This window comes from Oryx dammah, unplaced genomic scaffold (genome assembly GCF_014754425.2).
Source record: "Oryx dammah isolate SB20612 unplaced genomic scaffold, SCBI_Odam_1.1 HiC_scaffold_2, whole genome shotgun sequence".
NCBI lineage: Eukaryota > Metazoa > Chordata > Mammalia > Artiodactyla > Bovidae > Oryx > Oryx dammah.
In genome coordinates this window covers 127428678-127456577 of record NW_024070186.1, presented here as the reverse complement: position 1 = coordinate 127456577, position 27900 = coordinate 127428678, and the positions used below count along the sequence as shown (strand labels likewise).

The window sequence follows — 27900 nt, the reverse complement described above, 5'->3', positions numbered from 1 at the left end:
CAAAAACAGAAATGGTGTTGAATGTCTCAGAAGCACTGAGACACTGAATAGCACTCAGTTACTAAAAAAATTTAAAAACATATGTGTGTAGTAAGGGCTCACTCATTATTCATTACTGCCTATAGTCTTATGAATATATATTAAGCCAATCTTGAAGTGTTACATCAGTTACAAAATATTTTTCTTACTTTGTGCTTCATCTCAAATTTCTGAGTAGAGAAATGAAGCCAAATCATAGGCTCTTTATTGCCAGTGGAGGTGGGGTTACACATTTGTTATTATCATTAAATCTCAGCGATTTCTGGACTAGGTTTAACAATGAAAAATTACTGAAAGTACCTCTAGGTAATGTTTAGCAGTATCACTTTCATCTTGAAACTAAAGAAGGAGAACCACGGCCATGAGTATATATCCATAGTGAAGCTACTGAAAAAAAAGAGGGTCTTAAACATAGCACTGTTAGTAGGATTATCTGTCCCTGTGCACATAAAGAGCTTCATCACTATATGGCCACACAGGGGAAAAGCACACACTTTCTCTCTCCTCACATATGCAAATGTGTTCAAAGTCACTATATAGATCTTTTATCAGAAACACATATTTCTTTAAAAAATTTTTTAAATCAAAACTTGGTAAATGTGGAAAAGTATAATGTTAAGCTCTACATTTTTAGTCCAGAAATTAACCTTTACATATCAAATCTGAATAGAATGTGGCCATCTAGCTAATTCTAAATTAAGTACTTTGTTTTTATTTGCTGCACAAAGCCCAGATTCTAATAAACACAGAATGTTATATAACCATGCTTCAAAGGCTCCTGTAAACTAAGCAACTCACAGCCACGTCTCTGCCTTCAGTGATCACACTTCAGTGAATCATCCAAGTGACCTTATTTGCTCATACGAAACTCTGTGTACAGGTTGCAAATGTCAGTGTCTGAATTTACATTTTAAAAAGTACATCTTGCAGCAGTTTAATGAAAATATTGCAAAGATCTTGAGTCAGATCCAACTATTTACTCATCTGTTCCCCTAGTTTTAAATATTTTTGGCCTGTATTCACATAGTCTTCACAAGCCATACTTGATGATCACTCCTCTAAACATTGCAGTATTGTAACAGTTTGAAAAGCCATTTGGAAAGGGGGCTGCTATTACACTATTATTCCCACACCCACCTCAACAGCATGCTGACAAAAGATTTGAAAACATTTGATACTGGTGTTGTTTATGCTCTTGGAGTGATAAGAATCTGTATCTACCAAGACAGATACTTTATAAATGATCTATGAGGGCTTAATACTTACATGAATATTTCACAGTAAACTTAATTGACGTGATGTACCAGAAGAGTCTCACTTTGAACAAAGAACTACAGCACATTTATATTCTCCTCCGGAATGAAGAGAAATCACAGTAATTGACCTGAGTCAATTACTTCATGTTTTATTCTTTAAAAATACTGTTTTTTTTTTTTTCCTTTTCTTTTGGATGATGATGACAGGGGTCATGGGGAAGAATTTGTTGGGAAAAATTTGTAGAGGGTGATGGTGAGGTACTGACAGAACTGATGGGAGAAAAGCTCATGCCATGAGATTGTGTATGATTCTCTCATGCTGCCTATTGTCTCAGAACTATAACAAAATCACTTTGAACATTACAGAAATAAATCAGCATTGCTCATGTCACTGTTACTGCCACCATCGACCACATGTATGCACCATGAATGGACAGAAAGAGGAAGAACATGGGCTTTGTAACACACTGCTCGTCCTTCACCAGTCGTGTGCTGGAGGAAGTTAGTTACATAAAGCCCTCATTTCCTGTTCGGTCACATGAATCTAACACAACCTACCTTACAGGGCACCTAGAAATATTAAACTAGATTTTTTTTTTAATGGCTAGCAAACAGAAGGACCTCAAAAGAGATCCCCTATACCCACACTTCCCCCCCTACATCCCTCAAAATGAGGCATCATCATTTGTGTTACTCAAAATGGATTAGAGAGAGTTTAGCTGGGTAGAAAGAGTCTGTCCTTCAGGGTTTAGCAGTCTTCCTTTTGATTCAACATTGATTTGATAATGGTCTAAGTGAAGAAATGTGACCACAGAAATAAAATACTGCTTCTGATACTATAAAGGGAATTATGTTGCTTTCTAGGTGGCTCAGACGGTAAAGCGTCTGCCTACAGTGCAGGAGACCTGGGTTCAATCCCTGTGTTGGGAAGATGTCCTGGAGAAGGAAATGGCAACCCACTCCAGTACTCTTGCCTGGAAAATCGTATGGACAGAGGAGCCTGGTAAGCTACAGTCCATGGGGTCACAAAGAGTCAGACACAAATGAGTGACTTCACTTTCACTTGCACTTTCTACCCAGCTAAACAATGTAAAATCATAAACAAATATACCACATCATACAGCATTTTGTCTCCCTGAGCATGTAACTGTGAATGTACCTCCTTAGCCAGTACGTTGGGTCTCAGTTCTGTTTTACTCACATTACTATCCACTGAATGGAAGAACACTGGTGACTATTACACTGAAGATTAGTGGATAGAAAGACAAATGCGAGACAGTGCACCAGCAAAGTGATTTTACTGTTGCTATTTTTTTGTTTTCTAGAATAATCCTGCATGTTCCTTTTGCAGAAACCAAACTATGTCCTTTAGTAGTCACCATGAAGACTGGGTTCAAAACCTTAGTAATACAAAGTAGATGCCCCTTCAACCTTCCAAATTTATCATCTTATTTTGAAGTGACAGCTGAAAGTACTCTTGAAGTGTTGCTTCTATTCTGCCTGGCATTGCCCCCAAAATAGCTCCCTTTACAACAGTTTCTTGGAAAGACAGTCAGCTCATATTCTACACAGACATGAGTGAAAGTTGATGTCTTGCTATTTGATATACAGGATACACAGGTTCAAAAAATGGAACTATTCAAGAATTCAGACGTGCTACCAACTGCAGGTTTATATTTCATAGTGACAGAGGAAGTTCAAATGACTTCTTTAGAAACTTTAAATTTGTTCCAGTACCAAATCCTGCTTTCCTGGGAATTACAAATTTGATGAATTTCTTGACTTGATTAACACATCCAATCTTGCCTCTGTGGATCCTTCACAGAGGAAATCTGTATTCAATTCACTGGCTCAGTAGTTGGAAATACCAATGGCATAGAATTCTTTGGTAAAGTCAGAAACTACAGCATAGAAATACCAGTATTTTTGCACTTCCTATTCCAGAAATGATTCCATAATGCTGAACTACAATGTTGTTTAAAGGTATAAGGATAAAGTCAGAAAGATGAAAGACCAAAAAGAAATGAGACTTGTACAATGCTAAGGATAATAAAAAGGACTGTGTAAGCTAAGCAAGGAACAACAAGAAGCTGAAAGAAGAGATCTATCTACTGCTTAGGGAAGGTGGTACAATCATATCACTAATATTCTTGTACTCTTTTATCTTGTCTATTAACAAGTGAGAGGTAAAAATCATGCTCAATATTAAATTTGGGATTTTAATTAAATTAGCTGAATAAATAAAGAGTAAGGGAGATATGTCATAATACAAGTACACAGAAAAGAAAACTAAAACTTTTTATATGAATGTGAATAAGAGCAAAAAATGTGATGGTTGCCAGAAAAGCTGGTGTAACTTTAACTCCATTGATGAGAGAGAGCAGTCTCAAGACAAGAGGAGGTAATGGGGCACTCCATGCCATACTTGCCAGACCGTTATCTGGAATATTCTGCTGTTAGTTCTGGAAGCACAACAAAGAGGAAAGTGAACAATACTGGGTATATTTTGATAAGAGAGACATGATGCTAACAGGTCTGGAAAGCATCACAAGAATCTATTAAAGAAACCAGAGGTATTTTTGGTCTGGAAGAGGGAAGACCAGGGAGAGGTGGTATTGTGAGGAACAACTTAAATGCCTTTTTGATCTGAATAGCTGTCATGCAGAACAGGCATTGGCCCCAGAGTACAGATATAATACATTGACATGTAAGGCTACATTAAAAAAACAACAACAAAAAACAAACCTTGAATTGTTTACCTTGTGAAACAGTGAGAGTCATAGGACTGGAAAGTGTCCTAATGACAGCTATGATTTGCAGAGGAATATATAGATGGGACTTCTGCACTGAACTGGGTCATCAGAGTACAAGCCATCACAAAATCCAGAAGATTTTATAATTTCAAGCTAAGATTTAAGGCTGACAGTATTAATATGTAGCTAATTAGAAAGTATGATCTCAGGTATGTTGGAAATGCTCTCCTGCTCTCTTTCCCTCCAAAAAAAAAAAAAAAAAAACCTCATTATTTAAAAAATATTCTATTAGATATCTAGTTCATTAGGTCCAGCATACTTTTGAGTATTCAAGGAGACTGGTTATTAAAATGCAAATGTCCTCAGAGGAGGCAATAACATATGGGAATTAGTTACCGCGTGTTGACAGAAAGGGAGGAATGAGAAAGGCAGCCAGAGTAAAAAAGGCCCAAGTGGACACAGATCTGTAGGAGACAAAATCCTTGTAAAAAAAGAAACAACAATATTTTCAAAGTTCTTTTAGAGGTGCAACAGATGACTAAGGCTGCAACTATGCCTTCTATGAAGATATGGCCCAATTTTCCAAGATGTGTATATCACTACAACACATAATGTGTATATTTTCTGTGGTCGCTAATATGAAGTGTTCAGTGTTTATTAAAATGGAAAAATTCTGTATAAAAGGTGCTTTTAGACATTTAAACAAATTGCTAAGTTTTGAAAGATTCAATTTGTGGCAAGGTGTATCAAAGCCAAACTAGACTTTCACGTACAGTGTAACTTTGTATCACGAAATGAAATTAACTTTTGGGTGGGTTTTGTTTAATAAAATATATTATATTATTATATATATTTCATTTAATAATATTTGTTAAATCACACAGACTTCAGACAGGAGTTCAGTGTAGCTTAAGCCAAGCTTTTCTCTTAAACAACATCACTGAAATTCCATTATTTCCATTTGTTAGTGATCCTAATGAAACTCCAAAAAAAAAAACCAAAAACCAAAAACAAAACCCTAAACTAGTTAAAAGGGAATTAAAATCTTCTATTATGTGATCATAATATATCTTTTTAGTTTAATCTCCAAGTACTTTTTGGGTCATCATTCTCCCAATTAATCTATTGTACTGTCCATTATCTAAGTATAGGCTATGATTTCCAACAGCAGGAATGGCCTTCCTCAATTTTTTCTACCATAATTTTATCCATTTCTCAAGGTCCAGGCTTTAAGGTCTTTTCTTAATCAATTAGTCTACAAATCATCTCTGTCTCTCTCTCTCTGTGATATAGGCTTAAAAATCTCATTAGTCAATCAATTACTCAACCTCTGTTTCTCTTTCCACCCCCACCCTCACATTTATTTCTTTTTCTTTTACTTCCCCTCTGTTGTCCCATGGAAAACTCCTGCCTTATCCCCTGTACTGCATCGTGCCTTACATTTTAGCTTGGATTTACAAATCTCTTCTCTCCGACTTAGGGTCAAGGGCAGTGCTTAACTACCAAACACTGCAGTAGATCCCAAGTGTTCTGTAAGTGCATTTTGGTCTAATAATAATCAAAATTACAGTTTGATTATATGCCATTATTAGATACAGCAGGATCTAGTCTAGGGTTTAATACTTGAGCAGTTTGTCGCTGAGAAGGCTTATGTATGAGTTGCTACATGTCTAGCAGTTGTTTGTATTTCTTCAAGGAAATGGTAAGAACAGTTGCCTCCTGAATAGTACAGCTCTTCTACAGGGCAGACAACCCCATGACACTGATTTCCATGATCTGAGCAGTCTCTGTGTTAACTGGGGCATATTTAGCCACAGCAATAGCCTTCCCTCCTACAGGCTCTGATGTCCTAGGGGATGGGGTGATTGGGGAGGAGCGGAGAGAAGACAGGGAACATCTTTCACTACCTGCAGTGTCCCTGAGCAGCACCAGGGTCCCTGAGCAGCACCAGCCTGCTACTCATCGGACATCGTGGCCTTTCCCTCCTTACGGCCAGAGAAACATTCTGTCTGGACGACCACTTCCCCAAGGAGGTCGCTTCCTGGAGACTCAGGGGGTAATTCCTGATTAAGCTACTCATGAGGAAAGCATTCTCCTCCCTAGACACTTCTCTGGGGATAAGTGACTGAATTCTGGTCAACGGAATACAAAGGAAATTTGCTAAAGTGACTTAGTTCCTAAAAACCATAAAATCTATTTGCCTTTTGTTGTGTCTGAAGGTGACATTTGGAACCAAGGCTGTTGTCTTGCAACTTTATCAGGTGACACCCTTTGGACGCTGCTGGCACCCTGAGAGTTGGAAGTGGGAAGGCCAGTGGACCAGGGAACCTGATGAGACTGTCACAGTGCTGGAGTCACCTGACCTCAGGGCTTCCATTGTTCGGCAAAATGCACTTTTCCTTGCTTGAGCCAGTTGAATAGGGGGGTTTCTCTTACTGTAGCTAGAGACACCCTGGCTCGTAAGAGATCATGCTGGCATCAGGCATCTTCCTCCGGTGGCAGACATTAATCACTATCAGGGCTTCAGGGGAAGAACACATTCTTTCTCCTGCTTGTTTAAAAATCTGCGCTGGGTTGTTATTACTACATCCTGAATCTGTTGCTTTTTTCCCATGGATTGGGTAAGTCCTAAACTCTTTCAAACACATGCATGTTTCATTTCGTAACAAGGATCATACTTCAAATGATTAATATTTGTCTTCTTCACTAGTTTAAAAGTTCGATGAAGGCCGTGACTGTATCTGCCAGGAAAATTCCTGTGTTTCCAGCACCTCACACAGGGCTGGCATGCAGGTGTTCAATAAATAGGTGCTCATAAAACATCTGTGAAATGAATGAATGGATGAGTAAGTGAATGTACACAGTATCTAAACATTCTCCCTGATATTTCCTTTGCTTACATCTCTCATGCCCTGATTTCTTATCAGTTCAGACCCCCCGCAAAAAGTGAGCTATGTCTTGTATTTTGGAAGACAGGAAAAAGAAAAGAGAAGGAGGCCATCTTTACAACTACCATTTACTCACGTATTCCATGGAGAGGGGAAAGGAGATGACTCTCAGCGGCAACTTATAAAATATTTTCATAAAAATAAACAACAGTCACCTCCTATACTACACATTGAATTAAAATATTACTTAAGAGAATGTTCATAATCATACTTTTTAGAGCCAGAATGGAGTACAGGATTACTTTAGTGTAACTGAACTGAGCAAAGATACATTAACTATTTCAAGTCCTTCAGTTTTCAGATGAAGAAACTGAGAGCTACTGTCACCAAGATCAGCATTAGTCTTTCTTACACTCTATGATGTAATAAAAATTGAATGACAGTCATGTTCACTGGTAACAAAAAGGATATTTTCCTGGCAATGTTGTTCCAACTCGGTAATCAGTATAGCTCTTGCTTGGATGAAAGTTGAAGATGAAAAGAAGACTAGCTCTCTCAAAAGCAATGATCTTATTGTCTTCATGCTTTTCACTCACATGGGCCTGGAAGAATTAACACATAGAATATATACAAATAATAGCCAGATGCTGCTATAAGTAAATTCTTTACAAAAAGTATTTTTTTTTGTCTTTATTAACAGCCTTGTTATTAAGCCAAAAATGAAAGTGCTAGCATGTTACATTTTTTGAACCTGTTGAAATTTTGCCATATCAAGGCCAACAGCAGTTTCAAACATTGCTTAAAGAGTACATAAATCTCACCAACCAATTGCCAACCTCAAACAAAACACAGGATTAGGTTTTAAGTAAAAACAGTACCGTGTTATACAGAAAGCACTTATGTGTGTGTCTGAGTAAGTATATTAGAACTACTTATAAGTGAATTTTCTTTAAGACTTTTGTTTTAGTCTCTAGACTAATATGTGAAGGCACATCAAATTATTTTTCAAAATATACTGTAACACTGTTATTATATCCAGATTTTTGAAGTTGAATTTTTCTTAAAAACTTAATAGTATTGCATGGTTTTGTCAGATTCAAAAGCAACCAAAACGCCTTGACAATCTACATTATTTTTTCTTTTGGTCTAATGAAAGAGAGTTTCAAAAGCAATTACAATATCTACAAGCTCTCTTATTTTCTACATCACATTTTACAGTAGGCAGTGAGAAGCTTTTGCTTTTTCAACCCTACCCACTTCTAGCCCCAGCTCTGAGAGGACTTATTTCCATGCGTGTCAGCAGCACTACTCTTGGTAATTTAGAAATGTGAGCTAAGGCTCTAGAGTAAACAGCATGCCTTTTGGTATTCAACATTGTTCCTATTGAAAAGGAGCATCATTTTGCTCTCTCTTCTGGAAACAGCACTATGAATAAATGCGATTAGGGCATTCGTGTCATGTAGCCAATCTTCCTGAATGTATAAGTACCTTTGTTCAACCATTAAAAAAAAATCAGAGACACCAAAGTAAAAACACATCAACAATAATTTAAAACGGCACCAGTAAAAAGTAAATGGATTATAAGTAACACATACTATATGCTAATTTTTGCAAAGTGGGGAAAAAAAAAAGCCTGTATAAAATTTTCACCTGTTAATTACATGTTCTAAGACTTATTGAAAAACTGAGACTTTAATTCCAGAGGAGAGTCAGCCTCATGAAAAATACAAAACAGCATGCAGGTATAATGGCATCTATTGAAATGACAAGTTAGAGACCAGTAAAGGAAGGAAAAATAAGAATAAAGAAATCTCCATGTTGTCAAAGTAGTTTCATTATGACAGCATAATTATTTATATAAAGAAAAAACAGTCAAAACAATTAAGATGTTTCCACAGCAATTTCCAAAATGGATTCCATGTGGAGCTTTTGTCATTAGTTTTAACCAATTGAAATAAAAATTACCAAATTTAAACAACAACGACAAGCTAACCAGGAAAGTAAGCAGGGAATTATGCTGAAGATTTTTGTTATCTATTGGGGAGATTTTGGTGACATGTTTTGACAACCTGAAGTATGTCACAGGGCACTGTGCATGGAATAATCAAGTGCTGTTTAAGAGATCTGCATATAGATTTAAGTCAATTGCCATTCTAAGCATGTACAACACTGGTGACTAAAACATAACATTGAGAGTAAAGAGCTTACCTGTGGAGCTGAAAGCCAACCACATCTTTCTTCCAATTTATTCATATCCCTGTCAAAGTTATTTAGGAACTTATAGCGAAGAAGATCATCATCAGTTAAATGAAACTGCCTTCGTGCATAATGGTAGCTCTCATTATTTCCTTTTCTTGGGAAGTCTAACCATTCAGGATGCCCAAATTCATTACCTGCATTTGAAAACAAACATCAACATCATCTGGTTAATATTAGCATTTCTTATTAAGATATCTCAATAATTAAATGTTTAAAAGTCCTTGAAATCAGTTTAGGTTAATTTACTACAGCTATGCCCTGTGAAATATGCACAATTCTAGTTTAGAAACAGCATAGTCAAGCACACAATACTGCCAGCATTTGGACTCAAAAGCCAGGTCCGGTTTTAGCCTGGCCACACATTCCCTTTTCCACATCTCATTGTTTTTTTTTTTTCATGTGCAAACTGAAAACAGTATCTCTGTCATACTTATCTCATCTCTGAAATAATCTCTGAAATTTCTGAATCATTTTTGAAATCTCTTACTTCTATAATCTCTGAAATCTGTACCATGCTTTGCAATTTCCAAAGATTGTATGTACATTATTTTTTGATCCTCCAAGGACTCCCTATTATATCCATTCCACAGATGAGAAATACAAAGCTCTTGACAGTTAAGGGATTTTCCCAACCTCACACAGATAGTAACTAGAAAAGCAACCATTAAAATCTAGTTCTTCTCATTAAAATCTAAAGTTCTTTCTACCTCATCCCATTAGGCAAGTACGTTTTATACTTCAGGTTTTATACTTGGGGTGCTACAGAAACCCAAGTCATCAATTTTATTATTCATTTTTTCCCATTTATTTCTCAGATCTACGTGCCACCATCAGACTCAGATCTTTAATTTAAATGTGCTATGCGTGTGGGTATGTGTGTGTGCGTGTGCATGTGTACACCTGGAACACTATGTTGGGAACCCATTTAATCTTATTTCTCATTGTAATGATGAGAACCAGAAACCTTGGAGGCTCTAAAATTGAAATAAAACAACACATACACATTACACAGTCTCCATTCTGAAAATCAAATTTAGATATTGGCAGTCTAATCGATTGGCTCCTGTTTTCCTCAAGTTAGAGTTTTACTTTAGGAGAAGGCAATGGCACCCCACTCCAGTACTCTTGCCTGGAAAATCCCATGGGTGGAGGAGCCTGGTGGGCTGCGGTCCAAGGGGTCGCTAGGAGTCGGACATGACTGAGAGACTTCACTTTGGCTTTTCACTTGCATGCATTGGAGAAGGAAATGGCAACCCACTCCAGTGTTCTTGCCTGGAGAATCCCAGGGATGGGGGAGCCTGGTGGGCTGCCGTTGATGGGGTCGCACAGAGTCGGACACAACTGAAGTGACTTAGCAGCAGCAGCAGCAGAGTTTTACTTTATGGCTTCTTTTTTTCCCCTAAATATTAAACACTACTTTCCAAAAGTTGCTTATATTAGTTACTTTAATGCTGCAATTTTCTAAACCACAAATTTATCCTTTGAGTTAGAAAGCATCATAGCTAACCCAAGTGTGTCCTACTGTAATTTAAATAGTTGCTAAGTGAAATAAGTGACAGAATAAAGACAAATATCATATGATCTAACTGAATTGTAGAGTCTAAAAAAGGCAACAACAACCAATCAACTGGGAAAAACAAGCTCATGGATAAAAAGAACAAACCTGTAGTTGCCTGAGGGTAAGAGGTGGGCAAAATGGGTGGAGTGTCAAAGGATACAAATTTTCAGTTATAAAATTAAAAAAAAGAGAGAGATGTAATGTATAGAACAGTGACTATAGTTAATAATACTGCATTGCATATTTGAAAGCTAGGAGAGAGAATCTTGAGAGTTCTTAGCAGCAGAAAAAAAGTTTTTGTAACTATGTATGGTGAAGGTGAAAGGGAAAGTCACTCAGTTGTGTCTGACTCTTTGTGACCCCATAGATTTTACAGTTCATGCAATTCTCCAGGCCAGAATACTAGAGTAGGTAGCCATTGATCTTCCTGACACAGGAATCAAACTGGGGTCTCCTGCATTGCAAGAGGATTCTTTACCAGCTGAGCCGCCAGGGAAGCTACAGTGATGGACATTAACTGAACTTACTGTGATGATCATTTTATAATATATATAAATACTAAGTTGTGTTGTATATCTGAAACTAACATAATGTTATGTCAGTTATACTTCAATAAAAATAAAGGCAAAAATAAGCTAGTACATTAATATTCTAATAAATAAAAACTAAAAAGTTATAATGCAATTCACTATGACTTACTGTAGAGTTGCTTTAAATGGTGAACTCTGCTGCGAAACACTGCAGTTTACATTTAACTGTTCAGAACCATAGTCATAAAAATAAAAATAATATATAAACAAATATGTTTGTAGCAGCTTCATAAAAATTAAACTGTCTGCAAAAATCTTCCTTAATTCTAATTCAGTTCAGTTCAGTTCAGTTGCTCAGTCATGTCCGACTCTGCAACCCAAGGACTGCAGCACACCAGGCTTCCCTGTTCATCACCAACTCCCAGAGTTTACTAACTCTAATTTGTAAACTAATTAATTAGTAAACCAATAAACTCTAATAATTCAGCCTAAATAATATGTTTTATGATGCTGCCTGTGTGACAGAGGAAAGAATCATATTTCTAAATCTGCAGGCCTTTATTTACTTTGGTTTAGTTGCTAAATCGTGTCTGATTTTTGTGACCCCATGGACTGCAGACCTCCAGGCCCCTCTCTCCATGGGATCTTCCAGGCAAGAATACTGGAGTGGGTTGACATTTCCTTCTCCAGGGGATCTTGCTGACCTTGGGATCGAACCCTAGTCTCCTGCATTGCAGGCGGATTCTTTACCAACTGAGCTATCAGGGAAGCCCTATTATTTACTTTATGGTGTCTAAAAATGGCAAAGGAACTTCCCTCTGCTGCACTTAGGAGTCCTGCTTGGATCTGGAGCCTGATTCACATCAGCCCATGCTGCACTCATGTCATAGCTGGTTCCATCATTCATTCAACCAGCAAAATGAGGCACTTCCAGAACTGTGGTTGAAAGTGAAAGAAAGTGAAGTCACTCAGTCCTGTCCAACTCTTTGCGAACCCCTGGACTGTAGTGTACCACGCTCCTCCATCCATGGGACTGTCCAGACAAGAGTACTGGAGTGGGTTGCCATTTCCTTCTCCAGAGGATCTTCCCAACTCAGGGATCAAACCTGGGTCTTCCACATTGTAGGTAAACACTTTACCATCTGAGCCATCAGGGAAGTAACCTGGTTAGGTACATTCATTTCTGATAATGAAGGAACTGCCAGTCTGGGGAAAATTATATGTCCCAAGTACTAGTGGGATTTCATCTAGTGAGGAATTTGGGAGAGACTAGAAATGCCATAGGATAGCTTGGTATAATAGCCTACAAACTGTATTGAGGCTCTCTATAGGCAAAATACTTTTACTTTGGTATGACCATGACTCTCTAAGTTGACTCCAATATTAATAAACAATTCCTTTAGCTCTTTTGGGGGGAGATAGTTATATCACTGCCATCAAGAAGCAACAACAAATGCTTAATGTTGGCTTATTAGGTACCAGGCACTATTCTAAGCATTGCACATGAATTAATTCTTTCTATTTTCAACAACCCTGAAGTAGGTACTATTACGGTCTCAATTTTAGGTAACTGAGGCACAGAGAGTTATTAAGTAGCAGGGCCCATGAGTTCAGAAAGTCTGATTTTAGCACACTGACTTGATTACCACTCTACCATATTGCTCAGAAGCGGATACTATGGGAAACAATGCAAAAATTGACCAAACTCTCATACATGGACAGAAATTCCAAGAAAATGGAATGAGGTGCAAATAGTTGAAGTGAGAAGGTGAGATGCAGACAGGACTTTGGTTTAGCCATAAAATAGGCCTTGTAGTGAGGAGAAGAGGTAAGACAAGAGGGATGAAGTTTAGATTAGGAGACGTCTCATAATCTCCAGACCTTAAGCTGCTTTTGAGTAAGGGAATGCAAAGCTCAGATGTGGTCTTTTATTAAAATATCTCTGGTACCATGTGGAAAAGACAATGGATATTGGAAATAGTTGAATGGTAGGAAAGCTAACATGGAATTCAAAGAATAAGATAAGAGATGACCAGATACACTGGGAGTGGAGAAAAGAATGGCATGTCTAAGGTGGAGAAAATAGGATTTTATGAGACTCTATTGCATGGGTTTTAATTCAAGTAAGAATATTCATGATAAATATGAATTTACGCAGTTGAATCTCTCCAGTACTCAGCTTCCTCATCTGTAAAATAGCATAATAAGTTTCATATAAGCGTTTTTAAGATTCAAATGAGGTAAGTAAGGCAGTTGGTACAAGGTCTGGCAGCTGAAGCTTTCAGTGTTTGGCAGTTTTTATGTTACACACCCATCACCAATGCTGCTCAGTAAAGAATGACATAAAGAGCAATGGGTGAGAGTTACTATACACCTACGTTTCTGGTTCAGTTCCTTCTGAGGAGGGAACTGATCAGCCCAACTCTTCAGTACACATACAAGTAAACAGCATGAATTCAAGGCAGCTCCTTGGCTATTCTTCACAAAGTTTCTTGGTATAATATTATTCTTTCCTTTAAAGTGTGGAAATTCAATGTTGATGCACTTATTCATATATGTAATAAAACAAACACATTTTCCTAAGCCAAGTAGCAACATTCTTTGAATTATCTACTATTTTAGATCTTAAAAAGCAGAATTGAATGTGAAAGTGATTTTGCTACAAGACACTCAGATTGATGGAACAAATCTAGTTGATAAGTCAAGAGTCTCCTCTCTGCTCTCTTCCTTCATTATTCCTACTACATATTCATCCTGAAACTGCTGAACAAGCTCTCAGGTGTTATTTACAGTTATAAAGACACACACATGCTATATACTATACACATATATATGCAATACACTATGCATGTATTATGCTATATAGTATATATTTTATAGTATATGATGGAATTACAGTTGAGCTATTTCAAATCCTAAAAGATGATGCTGTAACAGTGCTGCACTCAAGATGCCAGCAAATTTGGAAAACTCAGCAGTGGCCACAGGACTGGAAAAGGTCAGTTTTCATTCCAGTCCCAAAAAAAGGCAATGCCAAAGAATGCTCAGACTACCGCACAATTACACTCATTTCACAGGCTAGTAATGCTCAAAATTCTCCAAGCCAGGCATCAGCAATACCTGAACTGTGAAATTCCAGATGTTCAAGCTGGTTTTAGAAAAGGCAGAGGAACCAGAGATCAAATTGCCAACATCAGCTGGATCATTGAAAAAACAAGAGAATTCAGAAAAAGATCTATTTCTGCTTTATTGACTATGCCAAAGCCTTTGACTGTGTGGATCACAATAAACTGTGGAAAATTCTGAAAGAGATGGGAATACCAGACCACATGACCTGCCTCTTGAGAAACTTGCATGCAGGTCAGGAAGTAACAGTTAGAACTGGACATGGAAAAACAGACTGGTTCCAAATAGGAAAAGGAGTACATCAAGGCTGTGTATTGTCACCCTGCTTATTTAACTTATATGCAAAGTACATCATGAGAAACACTGGGATGGATGAAACACAAGCTGGAATCAAGATTGCCAGGAGAAATATCAATAACCTCAGATATGCAGATGACACCACCCTTATGTCACAAAGTGAAGAAGAACTAAATAGCCTCTTGACGAAAGTGAAAGAGGAGAGTGAAAAAGTTGGGTTAAAGCTCAACATTCAGAAAATAAGATCATGGCGTCCGGTCCCATCGCTTCATGGCAAATAGATGGAGTAACAGTGGAAACAGTGGCAGACTTTATTTTTCTGGGCTCCAGAATCACTGCAGATGGTGACTTTAGCCATGAAATTAAAAGATGCTTACTCCTTGGAAGGAAAGTTATGACCAACCTAGATAGCATATTCAAAAGCAGAGACATTACTTTGTCAACAAAGGTCTGTCTAGTCAAGGCTATGGTTTTTCCAGTAGTCATATATAGATACGAGAGTTGGACTATAAAGAAAGCTGAGTGCAGAAAAATTAATGCTTTTGAATTGTGGTTTTGGAGAAGACTCTTGAGAGTCCTTTGGACTGCAAGGAGATCCAACCAGTCCATCCTAAAGGAAATCAGTCCTGAATATTCATTGGAAAGACTGATGCTGAAGCTAAAATGCCAATACTTTGGCCACCTGATGCGAAGAGCTGACTCATTGGGAAAGACCCTGATGCTGGGAAAAATTGAGGGCAGAGGAAAAGGGGATGACAGAGGATGAGATGGTGGATAGCATCACCGACTCAATGGAGATGAGTTTGAGTAAACTCTGGGAGTTGGTGATGGACAGGGAGGCCTGGTGTGCTGCAGTCCATGGTATTGCAGAGAGTCAGACACAACTGAGCAAACTGAACTAACTGAACTGAACTAACTGAGTACTGAATTGTGTATGTGTGCTCAGTCGTGTCTATATCTTTGTGACCCCATGGACTGTTGCCAAAAAAATTTTGCACCAAAATGAGTGGAAACAGTAGGAAACCATGTCGTAATCTGATTAAAAGTTAAGTACCTGCTCCCCTAAAACAGACAGACACACATACACACATACATACACATGAAGCCTCAAGGGTTAATGGCCTCCATTCAAAAACTGATGCAATGTGAAATTACAGAATTATCATTTATTTGAACATTCCAGCAGGAAAATTCACAGCCTTATAATCTATAATATAAATAAGGATTGAAGAGTAGTATGATTAAAAGTAAATGAAGTAACAGACGCAAATTATTTAAAAGGGTACAAGACACAATATGTGACTCAATAAATCTTAGCTACAATTACAGTGCTATATTTTATTTTATTATTTTTATTATACAAGTAATGTACTAAGTTATTTTTTAAATTCACAATTAAAAACACATACAGAACATCTGAGATCTTACCACATAACCATTTGCTATGGTCTGAGTGTTAAGTGTTCTACCAGCGAAATTCATATGTTAGAAATTAATCCTCAAAATGATGGTCATGGGACATTTGGAAAGTATTTGGGTCATGAGGGTAGAGCCCTTACAGATGGGAACAGTGCTCTTAATAATAAAGGCTGCACTGAGCTTTCTTTCTCTTTCTACCACAAAAGGATATGGCCTATTAAAGGTCCCTCCCTCAACCATGCTGTCATCCTGATTGTAGATGCCCCGCCTCCAGAAACTGTGAGGAATAAATGTTTATTGTTTATAAGCTACCTGGTCTTTTGCATTTCCTTATAGCAGCCCAAGCAAAATAATACCACTATTTCCCTCTTGGTAAATATTGTATTTATTTTCATTTATATCTATAGCTATAGCTACACGCATGCATGCTAAGTCAATTCAGTTGTGTCTGACTCTTTGTGACCCTATAGACTGTACCCGCTAGGCTCTTCTTTCCATGGGATTCTCCAGGCAAGAATACCACAGTGGGTTGCTATGCCTTTATCCAGGGGATCTTCCCAACCCAGGTATCGAACCTGCATCCCATGTCTCCTGCATCGGCAGGCAGGTTCTTTACCACCAGCGCCACCTGGGAAACCCCCAAGAGCTATATATCTGTATCTGTATCATACCTATACTAATATACATGGGCTTTCCAGATGGTTCTTAAACATTTATTTATCTTTTCAATAACATCTAAAGTTATTAACTATTAAGAAGAACATTTATTACATGAGGGCAAATTAAGTACTTGGATAATATTAGAAAGAGATGAAAGTGGTAACAATGTTTGGTATCATAATCCAATTTAGGATTTTGTATGTCATTACTTTAAAGCATATTCCAATAAGCTTACTTAATATGGAATATGAAATTAAACTTCTGAATTAGAAAAAAGAACTGTTAAAAAATACGACATTAAGAAGACCCTATTCTATTAGAGAATAATTTATTAATCTTTATTACAGACTAATTTAGATTCTCTGAAAAATCTCCTGGAGAGGCTTCTTTTTAAACTGAATGATAAGGAAAGTTGGATATAACAAAGAAATAGAAAAATTATATTAGTGATTGCAGACAAACCATTTTAGAGCGGCTTTTGAATGTTGTCTCTGTTGTAAATGACCTGACAAGGGGCAAATTAAGTTTAATGTAGACAAACGCAACATTAAATTTCATATTTGGTTCAAAACTGTAAACATGAGCATAAAATAAATGGAAGCAAATCACAGAAAGACTTTCAAAGTGACCTTGGAATAACAGTGAACCATTCTCAGACTGAACAGAGAAAAGTGGAAAATGCCTGTTAGTATCTTATACTAGCTCACAGCTCACAAACCTAACGAAGAAAAATACCATCATTAAAACAAGTTAAGAATGTTCTTCTCAGCTATGGTCTACAAATTACTTAGGAAATGTAGCAGCACTTGAGAGTACAGTGAAATATGGCCAGCCAAATAAGCTTATAAGTAAGCTCTGCTGTATATAAAGATGGATGGGAAATCTAAATTTATTCAGGTAATGGCAAAGAAGGTAATTGATTTGTTTTAGTACAGATAACTTGATGGAATAGAGAACACAGGATCAGAATCAAAATTTTAATTTAATCAAATTAAAAAATATGTGTGTATATATATTCCTAAATTATATATAAATATGTTATATTTACATGAATATATAATATATATATATATATATTTCTCAATGAAAGCAACAGGCATTTATAACCTGGGATTCATGCTTCCCTACTGATTCCTGATATTTTATGCAAAATGATGTATGTTCATCTGTGCATTTTTCTGAGGAGAGAAGGTTTTCTTCATCTCCTCCAGGCATCTGAGTCTTAAAAAGAGGAAGAACTATTCACAAGTAAGGATTTCTAAGAAAAGAAAGTGAAGTCTCTCAATCGTGTCCGACTGTTTGTCATCCCATGGACTGTAGCCTACCAGGCCCCTCTGTCCATGAGATTTTCCAGGCACGAATACTGGAGTGGGTTGCCATTTCCTTCTCCAGAGGATCTTCCTGACCCAGGGATCGAACCTGGGTCTCCCTCACTGCAGGCAGACTCTTTACTGTCTAAGCCACCAGGCAAGCCCTGGTGGAAGGATTTCTAAGCTACATAAAAAAAAAAAAAAGTAAAAACCTAAATTGAGGAAGGCATTTTAAACATCTTTGGCTGGTTTATTCAACAGATAAGAGGCTTAGAAAAGTCACATTGAAATGAACTCTAGTTCAGAGAGGCAATGAGTGTGACTTCAGAGAATAAAACTTCCAAGTCCAAAAATATGCATTACAAGTAACCAGGCACTAACCATCAAAGCATGCTCTTTCTGCTCATTAAATTACGATTATGATCACTAATGTAATACATCGGATGGCACTTGTTTCAAAATGCACGGGAGGATGGTAATTTTTTGAGCTGTCACTTGAGACATTTTGTAAGAAAAGTTACATTGCAGGCCATGATTCATTGCATTCAATATAGTAACTGAAGTGGGTGTTTTCAGAAATGAGAAGGCTGAAAGCGTTGGCTAAACACTTTAAAAACAAACATGAGGAAGCCAGTGACTAACACTGCTACAGTTAATTAATGATTCTAGAAAATTCCACTAAGTTCTTTCTCTCTCTTTCCATTTCCTCTGTAAACAGCACCATTCATGTCTGGTTAATTTGAAAAACCTCTAAGCACAAAGTTCCTATTGGGATTTCTTTTCCTGTAATTAATTTTTTGCTGTTTGATGTAAAGGTCCAAACTATAAATTGACAAGAAGCCAGCTGGTACAGTGATGAAACTCAAGACAATGCAACTAATGAAAAAGCCCCTGCTCTGTTAGCTGAACGTTTTGATTAGCCACTTTGTGTGTTTTGTTTCTCTAAACTGTAATGCATACTAATTTTACCTAGGAATTAATTAAAGTCTATCACAGCCTCCATGCTGTGGATGTTATATAACTCTGTTGATTCCAAGTTTATGTATATATGAGAATAAGGTGCAGTTTTAATGAGAATTTAAAAAAAAACCAAAACACTTTTGCTCCTACTGCTCTTGATGGTACCAAAGACTAACTCTTTAAAGGAATTATCTATTTTAAAATCAAATGCTTTGACCTTTCTCAAGGCCATCAAGTCACCAGGAGGTTGTTGTTCAGATGCTAAGTCGTGTCCAACTCTTTGTGACCCATGAACTGTAATGTGTCACGTTTCCCTGTCCTTTACTATCTCCCTTAGGTTGCTCATGTCCATTCAATCAGTGATGCCATCCAACCATCTCATCCTCTTCTGTCCCTTTCTCCTCTTGCCCTCAATCTTTCCTAGAATCAGGGCCTTTGCCAATGAGTCGGCTCTTCACATAAGGTGGCCAAAGTACTGGAGCTTCAGCTTCAGCATCAGTCTTTCCAGTGAATATTTCCTTTAGGACTGACTGGTTTGATTTCCTTGTTGCCTCTGGCACCACAATTCAAAAGCACCAGAAGGTGGGGCACAGTATAAAATCCTTTTTCTATATTAGGGAGTGTGATCTCCCTTTTCAGAAAAATAAGCCTGCTATCCAGTCTTCCTCCCACTTTTGACACTGATCACCAAGGCTCCAGAGAGCGGCTACACCAGTCTCTTCTTCACTTTCCACAACATGCACTAGACCTAAAACAGGAACTTCAATTAGTTAAGGTTGGATGTTTCCCTTCACAGTTGGTAAAAGTCTAACATCGTCTAATTTGAACAGAAACAGAATATAACTATCAGACCCAGAAGAGGAGATAAAGGGTGGCATGCCAGCTGAGGCACCAGAACAAAACTCAGCAGTGCCACTGGGATTTACCCTTAAAGTCTGTCATATCCTGCATCCATCCCCTGAAGATTTTAGGCAATTCTTTGCTGATACTAAGTATATTTAAATGTGCACATATATTATGTATACCATTCCTTGATATGATTCAAAGGAAAATATTTTATAAAATCAATGAAAACTTTAATGCCCATTCCTTTTCATTGTACCAAAAACTACTTTAAAGTCAAACGGTATGGTCTCTGGGTCCTCTGGATCTTCCCTTGTTCATACTCCTCATGCAAGTCAATGATTATATTCTGAGCCCCATGACTCCCTATATTGGCCATATGCTCAACTGTAACAGTAGATTATAATTTTCAAACTACTGAAGTGTATTCTGTGTATTAGATAACATGCTCAGTGTACATCAGTATGTCCCTGTCCTCATAGAGCTTACAATCTAATAAGGAGGAAAGACAGAATTAAGCAGCTCTAAAAATACGGTTTTCCTTAAACAGGGGAAGTGGGTGAGAAATGACTTATGGGATCATAACAGCTAAAATGACAAAAAAAAAAAAAAAAAAAAAAACTTAGGGGAAGAAAGCAGAGAGTGGTAGCAAATATTCTCCAAGGACAAACTGTAAATGTCCTGAGATGACAGCACAGCAGGTTAGGGAGGACAGGTCAGAAATTATGCCAACATCAGGGAAAGGGGGAGAGCCAGACTTGGGAACTCAATTGTGGAATTGCAGAATTTCCTTTGCTATTCAAAACCAATCAAACAAAAATCTTTGCATACTAGTTGTGTATAGTGTTTTTCAAAACCTACAGGGTAACTGATGCCATGGAGTGGATGAAATTGCCTGGGGAGAATATGCAAGTAAGAGTGGCAGAAAACAGAGTATAATGGGTCATGAGACACACTCATATGCCAGTTGGGGCAGAGAACAGGACCCTGGAAAAGCTTGCAGAGGAAAAGCCAAAGTGAGAGGAGGAAAACCATGCTGGGTGGGAGACTAGAGACTGACCCCTGAGAAGGGGTGCTTCCTAGAGGAAACTGTGGTAAACAGAAATAAGTGCTGGCAAGTTGGACTAAAACCTGAAGCCTGGGGACTTCCCTGGTTCCTGTGGCTAAGACTCCATGATCCCAATGCAAGGCACCGGGGTTCGATCCCTGCTCAGGAAGCTGGATCTCACATTGCACAACTAAGATCCCACATGCTGCAACGAAGACTGGCATAGCCAAATACATATACATATATTAACATACACATGTAATAAATATACATATATATATACACCCACAACCCTGGGGCCTATAATAGACCGAGTGACAAGAAAGGACACTGATGAAAAGAAAGAGAGCAGCGGCCATGACATCTGGGGTAAAACCAAAGAATCAAAACTGTGGTGGTTTAGTCACTGAGTCGTGTCCGACTCTTGGCAACCCTATGGACTGAAGCCTGCCAGGCTCCTCTGTCCATGAGACTGTCCAGGCAAGAATACTGGAGTGGGTTGCCATTTCCTTCTCCAAGGGACCTTCCCCACCCAGGGATTGAACCCTGGTCTCCTGCACTGTAGACAGAGTCTTTACCAACTGAGTTACCAGGGAAACACTGTAACGTGAGAAATAAATGCTTGTTTTTTGTTTCTCTTTGTTTGTTCTATGATTTTGTGACAGGTACTATACTGAACTAAAGACCTGGGAGAGAACAGTTCCCGTTAGCTCTATGCAAACTTTGTATTCATAAACTTTAAATTCTAAAGCATTTTATGATATATGGGTGTTGGTCCAGTTGGCAGGAGTGACTGGCTCAGGGTCAGGTACACCCGTGTTTGCACACATGTAGGTCATGCACGCTCAGCTTGGGGCCTGCACAGCCAGCACATGCCCTCCAACACGTACACACCATACACACCACACTGTGTGTGTGTGCTGAGTCGTGTCTGACTTTTTGTGACCCCATGCATGGACTGTGTAGCTCACCAGGCTCCTCTGTCCATGGGATTATCTGGGCAAGAATACTGGAGTAGGTTACCATTTCCTCCTCCAGGGGATCCTCTCAACCCAGGGATCAAACCAGTGTCTCTTGCATCTCTTGAATTAGCAGGCAGTTTCTTTACAAGTATGTCACCTGCGTATATATATTTTCTATGTTAAGAATTAAAAAAAAAAAAAAAAGATTAGTATACTGTTGCTGCTGCTGCTAAGTCACTTCAGTTGTGTCCGACTCTGTGCGACTCCATAGACAGCAGCCCACCAGGCTCCCCTGTCCCTGGGATTCTCCAGGCTAGAACACCAGAGTGGGTTGCCATTTCCTTCTCCAGTGCATGAAAGTGAAAAGTGAAAGTGAAGTCTCTCAGTCGTGTCTGACTCTTTGCGACCCCATGGACTGCAGCCCACCAGGCTCCTCCGTCCATGGGATTTTCCAGGCAAGAGTACTGGAGTGGGGTGCCATTGCTTTCTCCGAGTATAGTTAGGTTTCCTTAAAATTCCTATAACAAATTTGCAAACTAGTATTTTGAACAAAAAACATGTTAACATCCAGTCCTCTTCCCCTAGATAAAGGGCATGGTGGCCTGAGTCACACACAGCATCTGCTCTCCCACTCCACCTAATAATACTGTCGTGACTATCGTCCGTGCCTGTGACACTGTGACAGCTTCAAGGGGCCAGGCACAGTGCTTCTGCTGGAGCTGTGATAGTGAATCTGGTCAATACCCTCATTCTGCCCTTCTTTCCTCAAACTACCCCCTGATTAACTGCGTATAAAAAATTCTTAAGGCAATAGCCAAATGAGCTCTGGGCACCTAGGAGAAACAATTTTCAACTTGAACTATGCTTAGTCCATGGCCAACCAATAAATCCCTTTACTTTTCTACATGATTAGAATTGCTTTCGGTGATAGTGAAAGTAAAAGTGAAGTCGCTCAGTCGTGTCCGACTCTGCGACCCTGTGGACTGTAGCCCACCAGGCTCCTCCGTCCATGGGATTCTCCAGGCAAGAATACTGGAGTGGGGTGCCATTTCTTTCTCCAGGAGATCTTCCCAACCCAGGGATCGAACCCAGGTCTCCCACATTGCAGGCAGATGCTTTAACCTCTGAGCCACCAGGGAACCCATGGCCAAACCAATAAATCCCTTATCTACATGATTAGAATTGCTTTGCGTGGTAAGTTCCCATCAATAAAGTATGGATACAGGTGAAGTAAATGCTTACTGCAAATGTTTTGGTAATATTGTCAAAATAAACCAAGAAAAACAAAAAATACTCAACTATCAACATCCTTATGAACAAAATCAGATTAAATTTCTATTACCTATAAGCGTGGTTGAATAAAAGTAGGCATGTTTATAAACCAGTCATTTAAAAAGCTAAAGAATTAGCATTATTATACTGAAGGATAAGTATATATTCCTCAATGCTTTTATTTAAATCAAGAAAAGGAAAAAACACTTTAAATAAATGAAATGTAATCATAAAACTATATTCAAATAATAAAGCAACAGTAATTACTTGAGAGGCCTCTATATACACAGACTCTGTGCCAGAATTTTAGCAGTTATTTCAAATAACAGTCACCAAAAAACCTAGTGGTTCAGATGGTCAAGAGTCCACTTACAGTGAAGGAGACGAGGTTCAACCCCTGTGCTGGGAAGATCCCCTGGAGAAGGGAATGGCAACCCACTCCAGTATTCTTGCCTGGAGAAATCCATGGACAGAGGAGCCTGGAGGGCTGCAGTCCATGGGGTCACAAATCTTCGAACAGGACTGAGGGAGTAACACTTTCACTTTTATGGGAGGGGACATTATTCCTATTTTCAGATAATAGATCAGGGAGGTAATATAACTAAGGATATAAGGCATAAAGTATCAAGGTTAATATTCAGACCTATATCATCTATATTCTTCCATTGTATCTGGCATTAGGTACTTAATTTGGATAACATTAGTTGGAAACCTATTATGAAAGTATAGGCATTAGGGAAGATAATGAAAGAGCTAAAAAAAGAGGTAAAGGTATAGATTTCCACCTCCAGTCTAAGTGTACATATAAATTATACCTGTTACTGACTTGTGTGCCTTGTGTATTCTGTTACTCCAGCTGTTACTATTCCAAGTGGTAGCCATTTCGTCTCCACGAGGCCTTTTTTAAACTCCTGTAGGAAGGCTTTGGTGATTGTGCTTCCATTGTTACTTAGATATAAATGTTTTCCTTGTTAAAACAATTACTTATATAGTGTAAAATTTTTTAGTGTTTGTTATTTTGTTTTTGCTTGCCTCCATTAGACTGGGGGCAGATATCCTATACCCTAGTGATCTGATATTTTTATTAACCATATTGCCTAATCTAATAACAGGTACAGAGTACACATTCAAGGATTTATTAAGTCCATTTTGAAAGGAAAAAGTGAAAGAAATCTGATTCTCTTTGTAGGCTATATACTGCCTATGGAAAGTTCTATTTTACTTTTTTGATTATATAGTTCACAGCACAGGGACTCAGATAAAGAACATTTATAACAATTTTTTAAAATTAATTGCAAAATTGGTCTTTATAAGTCCATAAGAAAAACATAAAAGTGCTTGGGATGGAAAGGGGATAGATAAAGAAGAGCACAGCCATATCACCAGGGAGGGGAAGGTCTGTGTACATCAGAAGAGAACCTCAGTTCTCTATTTCTCACAGGCCTCTTCTGGTGTTTTCCTCTGAATGTCAGGCCAACAGGAGGTAAGATTTCAAATAGTCAATGTTAGTCTGTATACTTTGATTTACATTCCATCTTTGTGGGACAATTTTGTTTTAAAATAGACAATAAAAGTATAATTAAACAGGGACAATGAACAACATAAATGAGACTGAATTGAGAATAGTTGTTAGGTAAGCACCATTTCTTAAGAGCTAGATATTACTTTCTTAAGACAATTGACAGCAACAGGAATGGATTTTTGCCATTCGTTACAAAACCATTTGGATGTTACATGAAGCAGAGGAATGACAATACTCTTTGAGGGGAAGTGGAGTGGGAATAAGGGAGACATGGTGGGAAAGGGGGGTTCTTTAATAAAATCCTAATTGAATTCAGATTTTTCGCAAGTAGTTACAAATGTCCTAGAAAATGATTTTGCTGACAGCCATGTAAAAACTGTAAAAGTTTTGCATGTGAACAAGGCACCCACTGAAAGACGTCACACCTTTTTAGGTGGTAGAAAAGAAGCCAGGAAAATAGGGATACAGAACAGAGAATATGGCTAATTTTAAAACTGATTGTACACATGATTTTGTGGCTATTCTAACTTTAGGTTTAGACGCACAAGTTTAGTAGTGGAGTCAGACTGTATTATTTCCCCCTAAAATTTGCCTATAATTTAGGATATGTTACCACTAAGTCAGGATCAGTTTCTTGTGGTTACATTAAACATATATAGTAATACGGATTAACACACTTCCCTAATGACTTATTAAGAGCGAAGCACACACATTTAGAAAGGAAGCACAGAACCAAAGGAAATAAGCCTAGAAAGAAACAGTTCATTTAAATTCTGTATACTCCATAACTGACATCCATTTCACTCAATCTTGGTATCATTCCCAGGCTAGATGAGTATTTCTATAAGAATCTAAGGCTCTTTCAAGGCCCAGCCTGGATGCAGTTTTTCTGAAGTTCAATCTCCCATAGCCTTTCTTCTGTAGGCAGCAACTCTAACTCCCTGGTAGGGAGACTTAACTACCTACTTATAACTTAATCAAAGAACCAGTATCAGTTTGCTGCTGGACAATGCTTCCAGCCCTCCCAGTTCCTGCCAACAGCTAGTTATCCTTCTCTGCTTCCCTGCTGTCAGCTCTTGCTTCCTCTCAGGCCACTGGAGGCAAAGAAATGAGAAAAAAAAAAAGTTCCTTAGCACCATGGTGGCTTGTGGGAAACACTGTGAACTTTTTCCCCCAGCAGGAATAAAGGTTCTCAGTACTTGTACTTGCTTGCTTCACGTGTCTCTCTTTGCTCTGAACAAAACAGGCTGTGAATTTTAAAAAATGTAATGGCGAGTTTATGAATTGCCCAATAAACTGATTTTGAAGGCAATTAAACAGGAGGGTTCAAAAATACACAAACAATCTTCATGTCTGTAATATGAATATGTATGGCTGAGCCCTTTGCTGTCCGCCTGAAACTATCACAAGATTGTTAACTGGCTGTACTCCAATATAAAGTAAAAATGTTTAAAAAAAATAAAAAATAGAAAACTAAGGCAACAACAACAAAAAATATTTAAAAAGTAAAGAATCCGCCTGCCAATGGAGGAGATGTGGGTTTGTTCCCTGGTTCGGGAAGATCCCCTGGAGAAGGAAATGGCAACCCACTCCAGTATTCTTGCCTGGAAAATCCCATGGACAGAGGAGCCTGGCGAGCTACAGTCCAGGAGGTTGCAAAAGAATCAGACATAACTTAGTGACTAAACAACAACAGAGGGAAACAATAGGAAAGATGCTGTTATAACAGAACACAAAGCTTAATCTGAAATGAATATAGTGTCTTCTTCAATAATATAAAGAAAACTATTCAGAAGTAAATGCTACAGGTTGCTTAAATAGTAAAGAAATATTCAAGAGCTAATTACACTAAAAATATATTAAAATAAGCATCCAGAATTGTGGTTCAACAGTCCCTCACAAATTGTTACACGAATATATATAAATACTATCTCAAAGTTGCTCCCAAACTTCTTGAAATTTTACATAGAAACACTGTATTTTTCAAGGGGGAGAAAGAAACTTTTAACATTCCAAGTGACAGATGTCAAGACTCAAGAAATACCTAAATATTCATAACTTAGCAGACATTCTAAACAACCATCCAGGAATATATACATATTTGCTTTAATGTTATTCCTGGGACCCATTAAAAGGAAACTATATAGGAACCCTAGAAGCACAGAGTGAAAATACACTAAGAGGTAAACTCCATTAACTGACTTACATAACTCACATTCAACTGCAGTTTTAAGTAATTTTTGAATATAACAGAATTGTCTTCATTAAATAATTTCTCTTATAAAAATTAGAAAATAAATTCATGTGTATACAGTGAGTAAAACATGGGATATAGATACAAATGACATGAATTTTAGGACTGTCGTCATATATAAGCTCAAATTGTGTAACTTTCCCTTATTTGTAATATAATTAAAGCTTATAATTATTAAACACATTGCATTCAAGGTATTATTCCAAAGACTTAATATCATTAAATATTTTAATTCTTACAAATGCACATTAAAATAGGTGTCATTATAATCCTGTTTTAAGATGATGAAGGTGAAATACCAAAAAATTAAGTAATGCAACACAGGTTATACAGTTAGGAAGTAAAGGAGTCAGGATCAGAATGTGGGCAGACTGTCTACAAAACTGAATTCATAACCATTGTGTTATACTGTCTCAAAATTAAAATTATAGAAAGAATACTGACTTGTCAGGTTGGTTGCACTAAGTGAAATTATGCATGCAAAAAATGCTTTATACCCTTTAAAAGTTTAAAGAAATACAATATAAATAGAAAAATTATTGTAGGAGTGTATACAGGAAAAAGGACGTGAAGAGTGAGGATGCTGTGACTTGACTACTGCCTATATGTTACAGACAAGTGAAAGGAAGGGGCAACTGAGATGACTCAAGAGTTCACCCACTGGTTACTAAGGATAGCTGATGACACTTAATAATAATTTTTGAAAGGCATCACAATATGTGGGGAGGATGATTCCAGTTTTGGATACAGTGACTTTGAGGATCCAGGAAGACACCATGCAGAGATCTCAGGCAGGCAGTTTTCAAACTTATGTTTGTAGTTTAGAACAAAAGGTCTGATTCTGTGATATAGATTGGGGGATTATCTGCATTAAAGAGATGGACAAAGCCTAAAAGCAGATGAGCTTTCTAAGAACAGGGGAAAAAAATTAAAGAGGCCCAGGA

General features: G+C 37.8%; 1 protein-coding gene across 1 annotated transcript in view; it reads right to left on the bottom strand.

The window, feature by feature from the left end:
- GBE1 (1,4-alpha-glucan branching enzyme 1) overlaps nucleotides 1-27900 on the bottom strand; it is a 302682-nt gene that overhangs the window by 25379 nt on the left and 249403 nt on the right. Inside the window, exons 13-14 of the mRNA XM_040226994.1 lie at nucleotides 9145-9329; nucleotides 7408-7538 (exon numbers count right to left, since the gene is read on the bottom strand). Coding sequence (XP_040082928.1) covers nucleotides 7408-7538; nucleotides 9145-9329 — 316 coding nt within the window. The remainder of the gene's footprint in view (nucleotides 1-7407; nucleotides 7539-9144; nucleotides 9330-27900) is intronic.